General features: G+C 38.2%; 2 protein-coding genes across 2 annotated transcripts; both read right to left on the reverse strand.

Moving 5' to 3' along the window:
- Positions 1 to 222: 222 nt before the first annotated feature.
- LOC308672221 (olfactory receptor 5J3-like) lies at positions 223 to 1,171 on the reverse strand (the record flags this gene model as incomplete). Its single annotated transcript, XM_081334943.1, is given in 2 exon segments — positions 223 to 1,086; positions 1,088 to 1,171. Coding segments are annotated over 2 exon segments (948 nt in total).
- An 8,028-nt stretch (positions 1,172 to 9,199) lies between these two features.
- LOC308660259 (olfactory receptor 9G19-like) lies at positions 9,200 to 10,727 on the reverse strand. The gene has a single exon (XM_081314516.1). The coding sequence runs from the start codon at positions 10,637 to 10,639 to the stop codon at positions 9,704 to 9,706; it is 936 nt and encodes a 311-aa protein (XP_081170642.1). The 5' UTR covers positions 10,640 to 10,727; the 3' UTR covers positions 9,200 to 9,703.
- Between the last annotated feature and the right edge of the window lie 1,726 nt (positions 10,728 to 12,453).

Genomic DNA, 12,453 nt, shown 5'->3' on the forward strand with positions numbered 1-12,453 from the left:
AAAATCACAGTCTTTCTTTTTATGATTACAAAAGAATCCCAGTTTGGTTTTAAATATGTATTATACAAAATATCCCTGGGCTAAAATGCAATAGTCCCTGAAATGATAGCAAAACTAATTCAGTCAAGTAGTTTTCCAAGAAGAAATGTATCAGATAACCACACTGTTAATACACACCTATTTGCTTCTATAGTTCTATATTTTACTTGAGTTTTCAAGGTATTAAGTTTTTGGTATAAAAAAGAATGCAACTTTTTTTTCTAGAATTTTTCTGAAGGCAACCTTTACATCTTGGTTCCTCAGGCTGTAGATCAAGGGATTGATCATCGGAGTCACTACCATATTCAACACAGAAGCTATTTGATTGATGTAGATAGACTTGCTAGGTTGTGATTGTGCATACACAAAGCCAGCAGATCCGTAGAAAATACTAATAACCATGAGGTGAGATGTACATGTGGAGAAGGCTTTCCTCTGAGATTTGGCACAACACATCTTTAAAATGGTAATGAGGATATAAATGTAGGATGTGAGAACAATGACCATTGTTGTTATTAAAGTGAAGCCAATAAATATAAATTTCAACAGATTATTTAAACTGATATCTGAACAGGCAAGCTGTAATAGTGCAGGACCCTCACAGACAAAATTCTTAATGATGTTTGGTCCACAGAAAAACAACTGAGATGCAGGAATGATATGAACTAACCCGTGTACAATCCCCGTAATGTAGGAAATGACTATTAGTTGTACACATTTTACTTGGGACATGGTGACCAAATAGAGTAGAGGGTGACAGATGGCCACATAGCGGTCATAGGCCATGATGGCTAGGAGGAAACACTCTGCAGTGGAAAATAGGGCATAAAAGTAAAGTTGAGTAAAACAACCAGCAAAAGAAATAACTTTTTTCTCTTTTAAAAGATGGCATAGGAACTTTGGGGTGATAGTTGATGAAAAGCAGATATCCACAAATGATAAATGAGTGAGGAAAAAGTACATTGGTGTGTGGAGTTGAGGACTGATCCTGATTAAAACAATCATGCCCACATTCCCCAACAAGGTGATAGCATAAAGAGTAAAAAAATGTCACAAAGAGAATGAATTGCAACTGTGGATCATCAGTCAGTCCAGTGAGTATGAATTCTGTCACCTGTGAGCTGTTTTCCATTGAATCATAGAAACACTTTGGAAACTGAAGCAATGAAGTAGTCAGGATTATATGCTATTTGACCAATGGAAAGATGCAAACAAGAATAAGATATTCATTATGAGAAATGCATTATGATTTCAATCAAAATAAAATTGTACCTGATTAAAATATAGCCTAGGACACATCACCCAAGGTGGATGCATCAGAAGGATGAGAGTATATGACATAACATCCATGTTTTTCATCTTATGCTTGACCAAATATACAAATCATTGAAACTGACATGCTGAAAAAACAAATGGACCAAGAATGAAAAGTCACCTTCAGATGATGTGACAATAACAATATTTTTTAATTAATATAATTAAAGAATAATCAAATGGAATGTAGTAAAAGATAGGAAGATTGTGATCTAAAATAAAATCTTCAAAGGATGAGAGAAGACAGTTTTGTCTTTGAGAGAAGGGAAAACTGGAAATATTTAAAATCTGGGAAGGTAAATCTACATGTTGTTATTGCTGTATTCCTCAAATACCTGAAAAAGTAATAATAATAAAAAAAAGAAAAAATCTTCTTCTCTGTTGCTTCAGAATGTTGGACATGGTACAATCATTTATCAGTAGTTTCTACCAGAATTAGGTGTAAAAGAGCCTTGGTGGAGCAGTGGGCTAATGCCTCCTTAAGTAACACCAGCTGCCTGCAATTAGTGCAGGTTCGAGTCCCACCAGGCTCAAGGTTGACTCAGCCTTCCATCCTTCCGAGGTAGGTAAAATGAGGACCCAGATTGTTGGGGGCAATTAAGCTGACTTTGTAATAATGCCACTTGGGTGTGTGTGTGAAAGCCCTAATAAGCAGGCATATACATAGAATGAAGGCTACTGCTAAGCTTGTAAGCCGCCCTGAGTCTTCGGAGAAGGGCGGGATATAAATGGAATTAAAATAAAATAAAAATAAAATAAATAAAAATAAAAACCATGATTTCTGTGTCTTTAATACACAACAGTTTTAAAATTCTTGCCCTATTCCGATAAAGCCCCAAAGCCCATAAACAGCCTAAACTTACCCATTTACTCAGTGATATCTACAATAGTTTAAAGCATTCCTTCTTTTCTGAATGTAGATGAATTGCTTCTACCAGTATATGAAATGAGTTAGGAAGTTCTTTGCATCTGGGAAGAAATGCAAATATCTTCCAGCTCCAGTCTCCAGGTCTTCTTAATTTGGTCACAGCATTTCCTTAGCTGTCTTTTAGTCTATGCAGGAGATCTTGTTTCTAGTGGGAAAACGTGCCAGTCCTTAAATAGTTCCAGACTTAGACAAATGCTTTCTATTAATTCCCATGATCAGAAATGGAACTGCACTGTAATTTTTCAATGTTTAATTAATAAGCTCCCTTGAAAATTTTAATTTACTTTTGAGAAGTTGAACTACATTTGAAATAGTTAATATGACTCAGTTGAGTGTGGAAATGAATATCTAGAACTTTCCTTATATGACACAACCATGGTGTTTTCCCACTGTTGTACACTATTGTATATATTTTTATTTGTTTCTTATTATCTGTCAAGTATTAAAATATAAATATGAATGGTGATACAGTATATTAATGATGAAGTACTTCAGTACCCTATTGATAAAGAAGTTTGCTTTTGGAGGGAGAGGGAGGAAGGAAGGAAGGAAGGAAGGAAGGAAGGAAGGAAGGAAGGAAGGAAGGAAGGAAGGAAGGAAGGAAGGAAAGTTATATAAATAAATTTATATAAATAAATTTATATTTAAATAAATATAAATAAATTTTGAATAAACCTCAGTAACTACCTGTAACTAAACCTACATAATATGGAAACCTCACCAATCTGGGAAGGACAGTAGAAATATACTGAAGAAAATGAATAGGGGCCAAAGCTGGACCTATCCTATCTTTATAAAGTATGTGGGAACTTCATTATTTTAGAAACATATGAACATATGAACCAGAATGATGAACTACATATTGTGGAGTTCGTGACTTAACTCTACTGGAATATACATCCAGCAAGGCAATATGATAATGAACATCAGTGAGACAACTAGATAGGAATGTAAGCCATAAGTGTAGAATATCAAACTGTGTAAGGATCTATATGTGTCTATGTGAATAAAAAGAATAGGTATTGCTGGAGATCACCGCAAAATCTTCTCTCTTGCCCTCTGAGAAAAAATGCAATAAAAGATCCAAGGCCCAAGAAGACATCAGTTAACCCACCTTTGCAGGATCTTATAATTGTACAGGATAGATACCTCTGCCTACTATAGTATCCCTGTGAGACTTGGATATAACCAAGAAATTCCATTCAACTGTCCTTTTGTTTTGTTTTGTTTCAGAAGCAACTTTTCCCACATTGCCTGGAAAGTAGAATGGAGAAGGAATATTCTTAAAATTTTTACTGCCAGGGAATGTTTAACACACATGTCTTTCTATGCTATTGTTTCCTATTGGAATATTGGGATCCTATGTAGGAATGAAGTACTTGGGGAAAACAGCAGGCAGTCTCTGTGAAGCTTTAAGCATTTCCAACTACAATTGCTTAATCTAATCACTTCCCCAGCTTCATACTCATCAAGTTTGTTTTCACTAGGCAGCAATGTAAGGTCTGTTGGAGAAGACTGAGTGTTGGTACAATGTTTGCATGCAGGAGTGGTGAGATGGTGACAATGCTTGCTCCTGTGCAGATACCTGACTCTTAAAGTTATTCTCATTAAGTTGTCATCTCCACTTCTTACCACAAGATAATAGTAATAGTAAAGGTAATAATTTATTAAAGTTGATTCTTGTAATAGTTGAATGAGGCTTTGCCTGCTGACATCATGAAATTCCCTAATGTCCTCATGTTCTAAGACAGGGGTGTCAAACTCAATTTCATTGAAGGCCGCATCAGCATTGTGGTTGCCCTCAGGGGGCTGGGTGGGTATGGCCAGGGTGGGCATGGCCTACTGGGTGGGCATGGCTAGAGTGCGTATGGCCTACTGGGCGGGCATGGCCAGCTCTACATCGTTCGCATCAAGGGTGCCTATGGGAGCCTGGGCAGGAGTGGGACAGATCTGAGGGTCTCTGGCAGAAGCAGGGTCTTTAGGCCAAGGCAGTGGGGGCCGTTCCCTCACTGTTTCCAGGATGGCTTCGCGGGCCACATGAAACCATTTCACGGGCCGGATCCAGCCCCCGGGCCTTGTGTTTGACATGTCTGTTCTAAGATGATCCAAAGAACACTTTCCTGGAATACCTTTTCCTGGAATAATAGCAATGGATCCCTCCTTTTTACAACAGATAAAAAAAGAAATTATTCTACAATTTCTATCCTTCCATTCTTCCATCCATCATCCTTTTATTCATGTACTCCTTCACCGCAGTTTCACACATGCCTGACCATTGATGCTGGGTGGCTCTCAGCCTAAGGTGGATGGTCTTAACATGAAGGGGGAGATAATCTCCTTTAGGCTGGGATGGCCACAGAATAGGCTTTCTTATCTGGGTCATACTCCAGAACAGCTGGAGTGGAGGAATCCACAACTTTCCTTCCTGGTTCGAATATCTACTGCAGGGGAACTCTGCATTTCTGGAGCTAACAAAGATTTGAAATCTATTGGTGGCCAATGTTGTTTCTATGATATCGTTTTTCTAAAGCTAAGCCAATTCCGGATGATTAGCAAATAAGCCCTTGCACTGTTAATCATATTGAATTTCTAAATAATCTTCAGGGGTAATCTTAAGTAAAGCATATTGTGGTAATCTAGTTACAAAATAATGAGAGTTTGATGTTTTAGGAATGGTTGCACCAGATGCAGCAACCAAATCAACCCAAAGATGTTCCCAGCCATGTCCTTAATATTGGAGCAAGATCCTTGAGTTATCTAGTCTTGTAAGGAAACAACTGTAAGCAAGAACCAAGCTGAGAGAGCACCAAGGATTCCACAGTCCAAAACTCAGTCCTATTGAAGTTTTCTGACATTGGAAGCCCACCCCATTTTTATCTGATTAAGCCTTGATAAAAATAGAGACCAGCTCTTTTCTCCACCAGTCATGGTGCTGTATGTTCTTATTTTAGATTCAGAAGTTTAATTTCACTGGCAAGAACCTTCCTGGGTAGAATTTTGAATTGTTTGTGGGAAGGGGAGACAGGAAGGAGGGTGGGATGAGAGGAAGGAAGAGAAAAAGCTTTGCAAATCCTTAAAAATTAAACATGCATACATATAAATGTAAACTTGAGAGATATACAAAAAATAAACATGATATATGAGGCATAAAAAAACTGAGAGATATAAGAGGTAAACATGCGTCCATATAGGACATAAAAACCTGAGATATATAAAATAAACATGCATACATATTGCAATAATAAAACTGCCATTTCAGGCTGAGGTTTTGCTTGTTGCATTCAAGACCTGAAAGATATAAAAGAACATACATATATATTGCAACAATAACAATTGCCTTTTCAGGCTTCAATGGATCAGGTTGAAGGCACTTTTCTTCTGGAAGGCAGGATTCAACAGTGAAAGCAACGAGTTCAATGTTCAAGCGGCAAAAGCAGGAGAAGTTCTGTGATGGTCTGGTGAAGGTTTTGGTGTCTTTCGAGTCTTGAACTCGTTGGACGTTGAACAGAACAAGGTCTCTAACTTGAAGATCGGAGTTAAGATGAGATGTTTAGGTAACAGCGTTCCGTGTGCCTTTGGCGTCCAGTCATGCCGGCCACATGACCACGGAGACGTCTTTGGACAAGCGCTGGCTCTTCAGCTTTGAAACGGAGATGAGCATCGGCCCCTAGAGTCGGAAACGACTAGCACACATGTGCAGGGGAACCTTTACCTTTTACCTTTAGTATAGGTAAAATTCTGGAAGAATATTTAAATTCCGCTATTGTAACCAAAATGACCAAAATAATATTTCAGCATATTAATGATGGTATCTGCATAAACATGAAATGGGTAAGAAGTACTTTTCAGTTCTTTGAGATTGGCCTATGACATTGACATTTCCCATAGGGTGACACTTGTGTGCCCATCTAAGTGACCAGCATGGGGAATTTCAGTCGCGAAACACAGTACACCATGACACAATAGCAGTTTCCATGTTGTCATATTTTATTTAGTGTGATAATTGAATGCACTCTTGTTGCACCAATGTCTGTAGGCACTAAGTCTCTGGATAAGAAGACTTAAAAATTTAGACCACCTGTGTATATATTTTATTAGAAAAAGCAATAAGAAATTTATGCTACATAAATTATTGAGTCAGAATATCACAAGAGACAGAGCAGATACGATTTTGGTTGAAACGATTTCTTTAAAATCACAATCATTCTCTTTATGATTCAAAAGAATCCCAGTTTGGTTTTGTGGTTTATTTGTGTTTTACAATTCATACCATAGCTCAGGTTTTTAAATAATACACCAAAATACAATAACTTGGTGATTTTTTTAAATGTGAAAGTGGTTGGTCTTCCGCTATGCCCCCCCCACAGCTGGGCTGCGGAACCGACCAGGTGGTTCTGCCCCAGGTGCCTAATGGACCCAGAATGGTTCCAGATGGCGCTTGGGTCTATACCTATCCCCCTCACTCACAGCCCGGTCGATGCCTTGGTGGATGCCTGGGAAAGGGCTGCCACCGAGGCGCTCGACCGTGTTGTACCCTTGCGACCCCTGACCTGGCGCAGATCCCGATGGGCTCCATGGTTTTCTGTGGAGCTCTGGGAGATGAAGCGTAGGAGACGGGGTCTAGAGAGCTGTTGGAGATCCAGCCGATCCGAATCTGACCGATTGCAGTTAAGAATCTTTATAAGGTCTTATCTTGCAGCAATGAGGACGGCAAAGGCTAATTACTTTGCTGACCTCATCGCGTCCACAGATAATCACCTGGCCACCCTGTTTAGGGTGACTCGCTCCCTTCTCAACCGGGAGGTGAGGGAGGATCCCTTACAGGGGCAGGCCAAGGAGTTTAGTCATCATCTGACGGACAAAATCGCTCAGATCCGGACCGTTTTGGACTCTGACTGGGCAGAGTCTGACGTGGAGGAATCGGACGGTCTTGAGCGTGTTATCTGGACTGAGTTCGATCCTGTTTCCCCTGATGATGTGGACAGGATGATGAGGAGGCTGAGCTCCACCACCTGTTTGTTGGACCCGTGGCTCTCCTGGCTGGTTTATGCTGGGCAGGCTGGCCTACCAGACCTCAGACAGCCAGAAAGAACAAATTAACCTGGTGTCTGAGGCATCAGAGGTCTGGTAGACTGAGCAGGGACCAGTCTACCAGACCTCTGATGCCTGACTTGGAGAGACTGGTCTACCATTTCTCAGTTACCTTAGACACCTACTGAACTTTGAACAGCCTTGACTGGGGCCAGGCTTCTGCACTTCCAGTGTTCAGAGCTGAGACTGTTCTGCCCATCTTCTGAAGCATGTTGCCAGTCTTCTTGGCTCTCCAAGGAGTTGAGTAACTGATGCCAATATAGCCTGCTCTTGGAATGATTTCCTGTGATGCAGCAGCCAAATCAAGCCAAAGATGCTCCTGGCCATGGCCTCCATTTTGGAGCAGGATCCTTGAAAACCCAAGAGTAGAACCTGCTCCTCTTTCAGTAGTATAATCCAATTCAGAAGTCTTTTGAACCCTCTTGGAAGACTTCATCTCCCTGCTCTTGGAGCCCCAGATTCTGCAACACTCAAGATGCACCCAAGATGCTGCCTGGTCTCATAATGAAGCAGCTCCAAGCAAGAATGCACAGAGCAATCCAAAACACAAACCACTAGATTTCTGACATAGGAATCTCACCCCCATTTTTTATCTGATTAGGTCTTGATAACAGAGGCCAATCCCTGTTGCCCTTTCTCCAATTAACCATGGTGATATATGGTCTTATTGTGGGTTCATAAATTTAATTCCATTGGCAAGAATCTCCCTGGATAGAATTTTGTTCTGAATCCTCCTGCTGGGTGTAGGGAGGGGAGGCAGGAGGGAGGGAGGGAGGAAAGGGGAGAAAAAGAAAGCCACAAAACATTGTTTTGTTCAAGAAAGAAAAGAGCAAAGCCTTTGTTTTCATTTTTATCATTTTATTATTGTTTTAGCCCCTTTACAATGATTCATATTTACTGGGTATTAAAAAGAACATAGGCATCATTGAATTTATATTCCTATCCTGTTGCAAAAGTATATTAGCTGAAATAAAAGACAAGTATGGATAAATTAATATAATAATAATTAAATTCTACTCTGGTAACCAAAGTGAACATATAACATATTAATGTTATAAGCAAAAATATGAAATGGGTAAGAAATAATCTGTGATTGGTCCATGACTTTGCTACTAACCATTTAGTGACCCTTGTGTGCAAATCTGAGCGACCAGAGTGGAATTTCAACGAAGAGATACAGAGCACACAGACCCAAAGAGAGGACTGACAGAGCCTGCCTATTTATGGTTGGAAATATCAGCTCCACTTTTCACACAGCTGACATCAATTCACCTGCTTTTTAACTAAATCTGTTCAGAATCATTTAATGTAGCCTTCATTTTTAAATTGTTTTAATTTCAAGCATACAAACGTCTTGTGTTTTTCTGGTCCCCAAAACTGAATTAAAAGATCAGTGAACTATACAACTACAGAAGGGGAAAGGATTATAATAATGTGTGTGTCTGTGTCCTGAGTTTGAAAATAGAATGATGGACAGGAAATTAGATACTGTCTCTTAAGAGCTTCTGAGTCTGTTGATTCCCTTTTCAGAAAATAATAAAAAGAGGCAAGTTGGGAATGGGGAAGGGAATTGATGCAGGAGAAGATATACTGTAAATCCAATGTGTCCCTGCCCCCTTAATCTACTGTTGAAGTACCATGTTGTGTTAACATTGGTGCTGAAAAATAGTTGGGGTTGTAGTTAGAAGATGATGGAAACAATTCTTTTGCCAGACTTGGACTATGCAGTAAGACTTTAGATAATTCAGAGCTCTCGGACTAATGCCAAGATTATCCAGACTAGCTAAAGGATAAGAAATGTATAGGATTGTTCTATGCAAGAACAGCTTATTTGAAAATAAAATAAAATAAAATAAATAATAAAATAAAATAAAATAAAATAAAATAAAATAAAATAAAATAAAATAAAATAAATAAAATAAAATAATAAAATAAAATAAAATAAAATAAAATAAAATAAAATAAAATAATAAAATAAAATAAAATAAAATAAAATAATAAAATAAAATAAAATAAAATAAAATAAAATATAATAAAATAAATAATAAAATAAAATAAAATAAAATAAAATAAAATAATAAAATAAAATAAAATAAAATAAAATAAAATAAAATAAAATAATAAAATAATAAAATAAAAACAGAAAAAGTAAAAGAAAAGAAAAGAAAAAACAAAAGAAAAGAAAAGGCAATTAATGTAGAAGGAATAAATCCTACAGGAAAATTTTGTAATTTTTTTTTCTGAGTATAAATCTGTATGTTAATGCAACATAAACTACATTAATATTTTCAGGGCAATAAAGTAAAAGCACATGTTTTCATTCATATTTACTTAGGATATCTTCCACTTCATTGCTTTCTTTTTCAGAGCTTTCTTTACCTCCTCATTCCTGAGACTATAGATGAGAGGATTTATCATAGGGATCACAACTGTATAGAAGACAGATACAACTTTGTCTCTCTTCAAAGCATAGCTGGAACTTGGGCGTGAGTAGATGAAGAGGATGCAGCCATAATACAAAGTGACAGCTGTTAAGTGAGAGGCACAAGTTGAGAAGGCCTTCAGTCTCCCTTCAGTGGAACGTATCTTCAAGATGGCTGCCAGGATGAGGACATATGAGGCAAGAATAAGTGCCAGGGGTGTAATTACATTAGAAACAAGAATGAACAACAGCACTGATTGGTAGCTCCCAGGCACATTACAAGAAAGTTTGACTAATGGAGGTAGGTCACAGAAGAAGTCATCAATTATGTTTCCATTACAGAAGCTCAAAGTGAAGGTTTTGATAGTCATTATTGTAGCATTGATGAAACCAATGAGATACGAGAGTGTCACCAATCCTGTGCATAACTTTCTGGACATATGAGTGGCATACAGAAGTGGGTTTGTAATGGCCGTGTATCGGTCATAGGCCATGGCTGCAAGAAGATAGCATTCACTGCTGGCAAGGCCAGCAGAGAAGAAGAATTGAGCAGCACAACCTCCAAAGGAAATGCTCTTGTCTTCAGAGATGCTATTTCCCAGGATCTTAGGGGAATAGACAGAGGAATACCAGAGATCCAGGAAAGATAAGTTTCCAATGAAAAAATACATAGGCGTATGGAGGTTGGGGCTGCCACAGATAAGTGCCATTAGTGTGATGTTCCCTGTGAGGCTGGCTATATATATTAATAGAAATACTATAAATAGAATCAGCTGCAGGTTTGGATTGGCTGTGAATCCCAAAAGGATAAAATTCTTCACTGTAGTGTGATTTTCTTTCTCCATGAAATATTAGGATTAACTGTTAAAAAAAATGCTGCTGTTATTTCATCAGGTTTGCTTACATTCTCGATAATTTAACACGCAAATGGCAAAAAAATAAATAAACATTTCCCTTAAAAACTCACACAACAATTTTGGAAACAAATACACCTATGTTTGATTATGTCCTAACAATACAATATTTGGATAAGGAAACAGAAAACTTCAGTTTCTTCTGTTTCTTCTTAGTGGAACTTACTGTCTTCTCAACAACTAGCACATTTTTTTTTCTTTTCAGGATTTCTGGTGTTTGGACATTTCAGTAGTAAGAACTTTGGGGTTGAGTGAACATGTCGTACTAGAATTCACCATAATGCAGAGAATTCACCATAATGCAGAGAATTCACCATAATGCAGAGAATTCACCATAATGCAGAGAATTCACTATAATGCAGAGAATTCACTATAATGCAGAGAATTCACTATAATGCAGAGAATTCACCATAATGCAGAGAATTTACCATAATGCAGAGAATTCACCATAATGCAGGCACAGGCAACTGAACAAAGTCAAATTACAGTTTTAGATTTTAAGAGAACTGACTTCCACAAACAAAAACAATACATCAGAGAGAAAGGGAGGGGGGAGGGAGAGAGAGAGCCCAGAGGAGATCAGCATGCTTACACAAAATGCTCTCTGACAAACTGAGGGACAAAAAGGATGAGTATAAAAATGAGAAGAAGGGCATTACCCCGGATCTGCAAGAATGGAGTCAGGAAAGCTAAGGCATAGAAGTAAGGCAACAAATGCCAAAAATAACAAAAGATTTTTTTCAGTAAGTAAAGAAAAAGAAGATAGTAAAAAAAATGTTCAGTCTATTAAGGAAAGAAGATAGCAAGAAGGTAATGGGTAGTAGGGAGAAAGCAGAATTGCTTAATTCCTTCTTTGCACCTGTCTTACAAAAATAGTCCAACCTATCAAAAGCAGCACTGTGGAAAACAGAACAGGAATGCAGGTCAAAATAGGCAAGGGATTGGTTAAAGAACACCTATCTCCTTAAATGAGTTCAAACTCCTGGACCAGATGGTTTACATCCCTGGACAGTAACGGAGCTAACAGATGGGAGACACCACCAAACATAATCTTTCAGAGCTCCTGGAACATGGAACTGCTAGAGAGCTGAAAAAGAGCTGATGTGGTTCCAATATTTAAAAAGGGATAAAAGTGGATCCAGGCTAATCAATTTGACATCATTCCTTGGGACAACCCTGAAACAATAAGCAGCGGATTTGCCAAGATTACTAGAAGTCACATAGGTTTGTTAAAAACAAATCATGCCAGACAAATCTTATTGCCTTTTTTGATAAAGTGAATAAATGAGTGGACCAAGGAAATGCTATGGATATAGTATACTTAGACTTCAGTAAGGCATTAGTCAAAGCAGACCACAGCCTAAATTTGAGTAAAATTGAAGAATGTGTGATAGACAGTATTACTACCAGATGATTTTGCAGATGGCTGATCAACTGCACTCAATATGCAGCCCTCATTGGAACTACATCTACACAGAGGGAAGCATACACTGGAGTACCTCAAGTTTCTGTCTTGGGTTCAGTGTTCTTCAACATCTTCATAAATGACCTAGATGAGGGAATTAAAGGGGTGCTCATCCCATTTGGGAATGACATAAAGCTGGGGGGAAATGCTAATATTTTGGAAGATAGTCTCGAGATTCAGAAGGAATCTTATATTTGGCCCGTCCCCAAAAATCAAGCTAGGGTTTATTTTCGGGGTAGGTCTTATTTTGGGGAAAACACAGTATTAGTAGCTATGATAC

This window comes from Vipera berus (genome assembly GCF_964194415.1).
Source record: "Vipera berus genome assembly, chromosome: 1".
In the NCBI taxonomy this organism is placed as follows: domain Eukaryota; kingdom Metazoa; phylum Chordata; class Lepidosauria; order Squamata; family Viperidae; genus Vipera; species Vipera berus.

Coding starts and splice junctions, on each gene's coding strand:
- LOC308660259 (XM_081314516.1), bottom strand. CDS start 10,639: ATGGAGAAAGAAAATCACACTACAGTGAAGAATTTTATCCTTTTGGGA.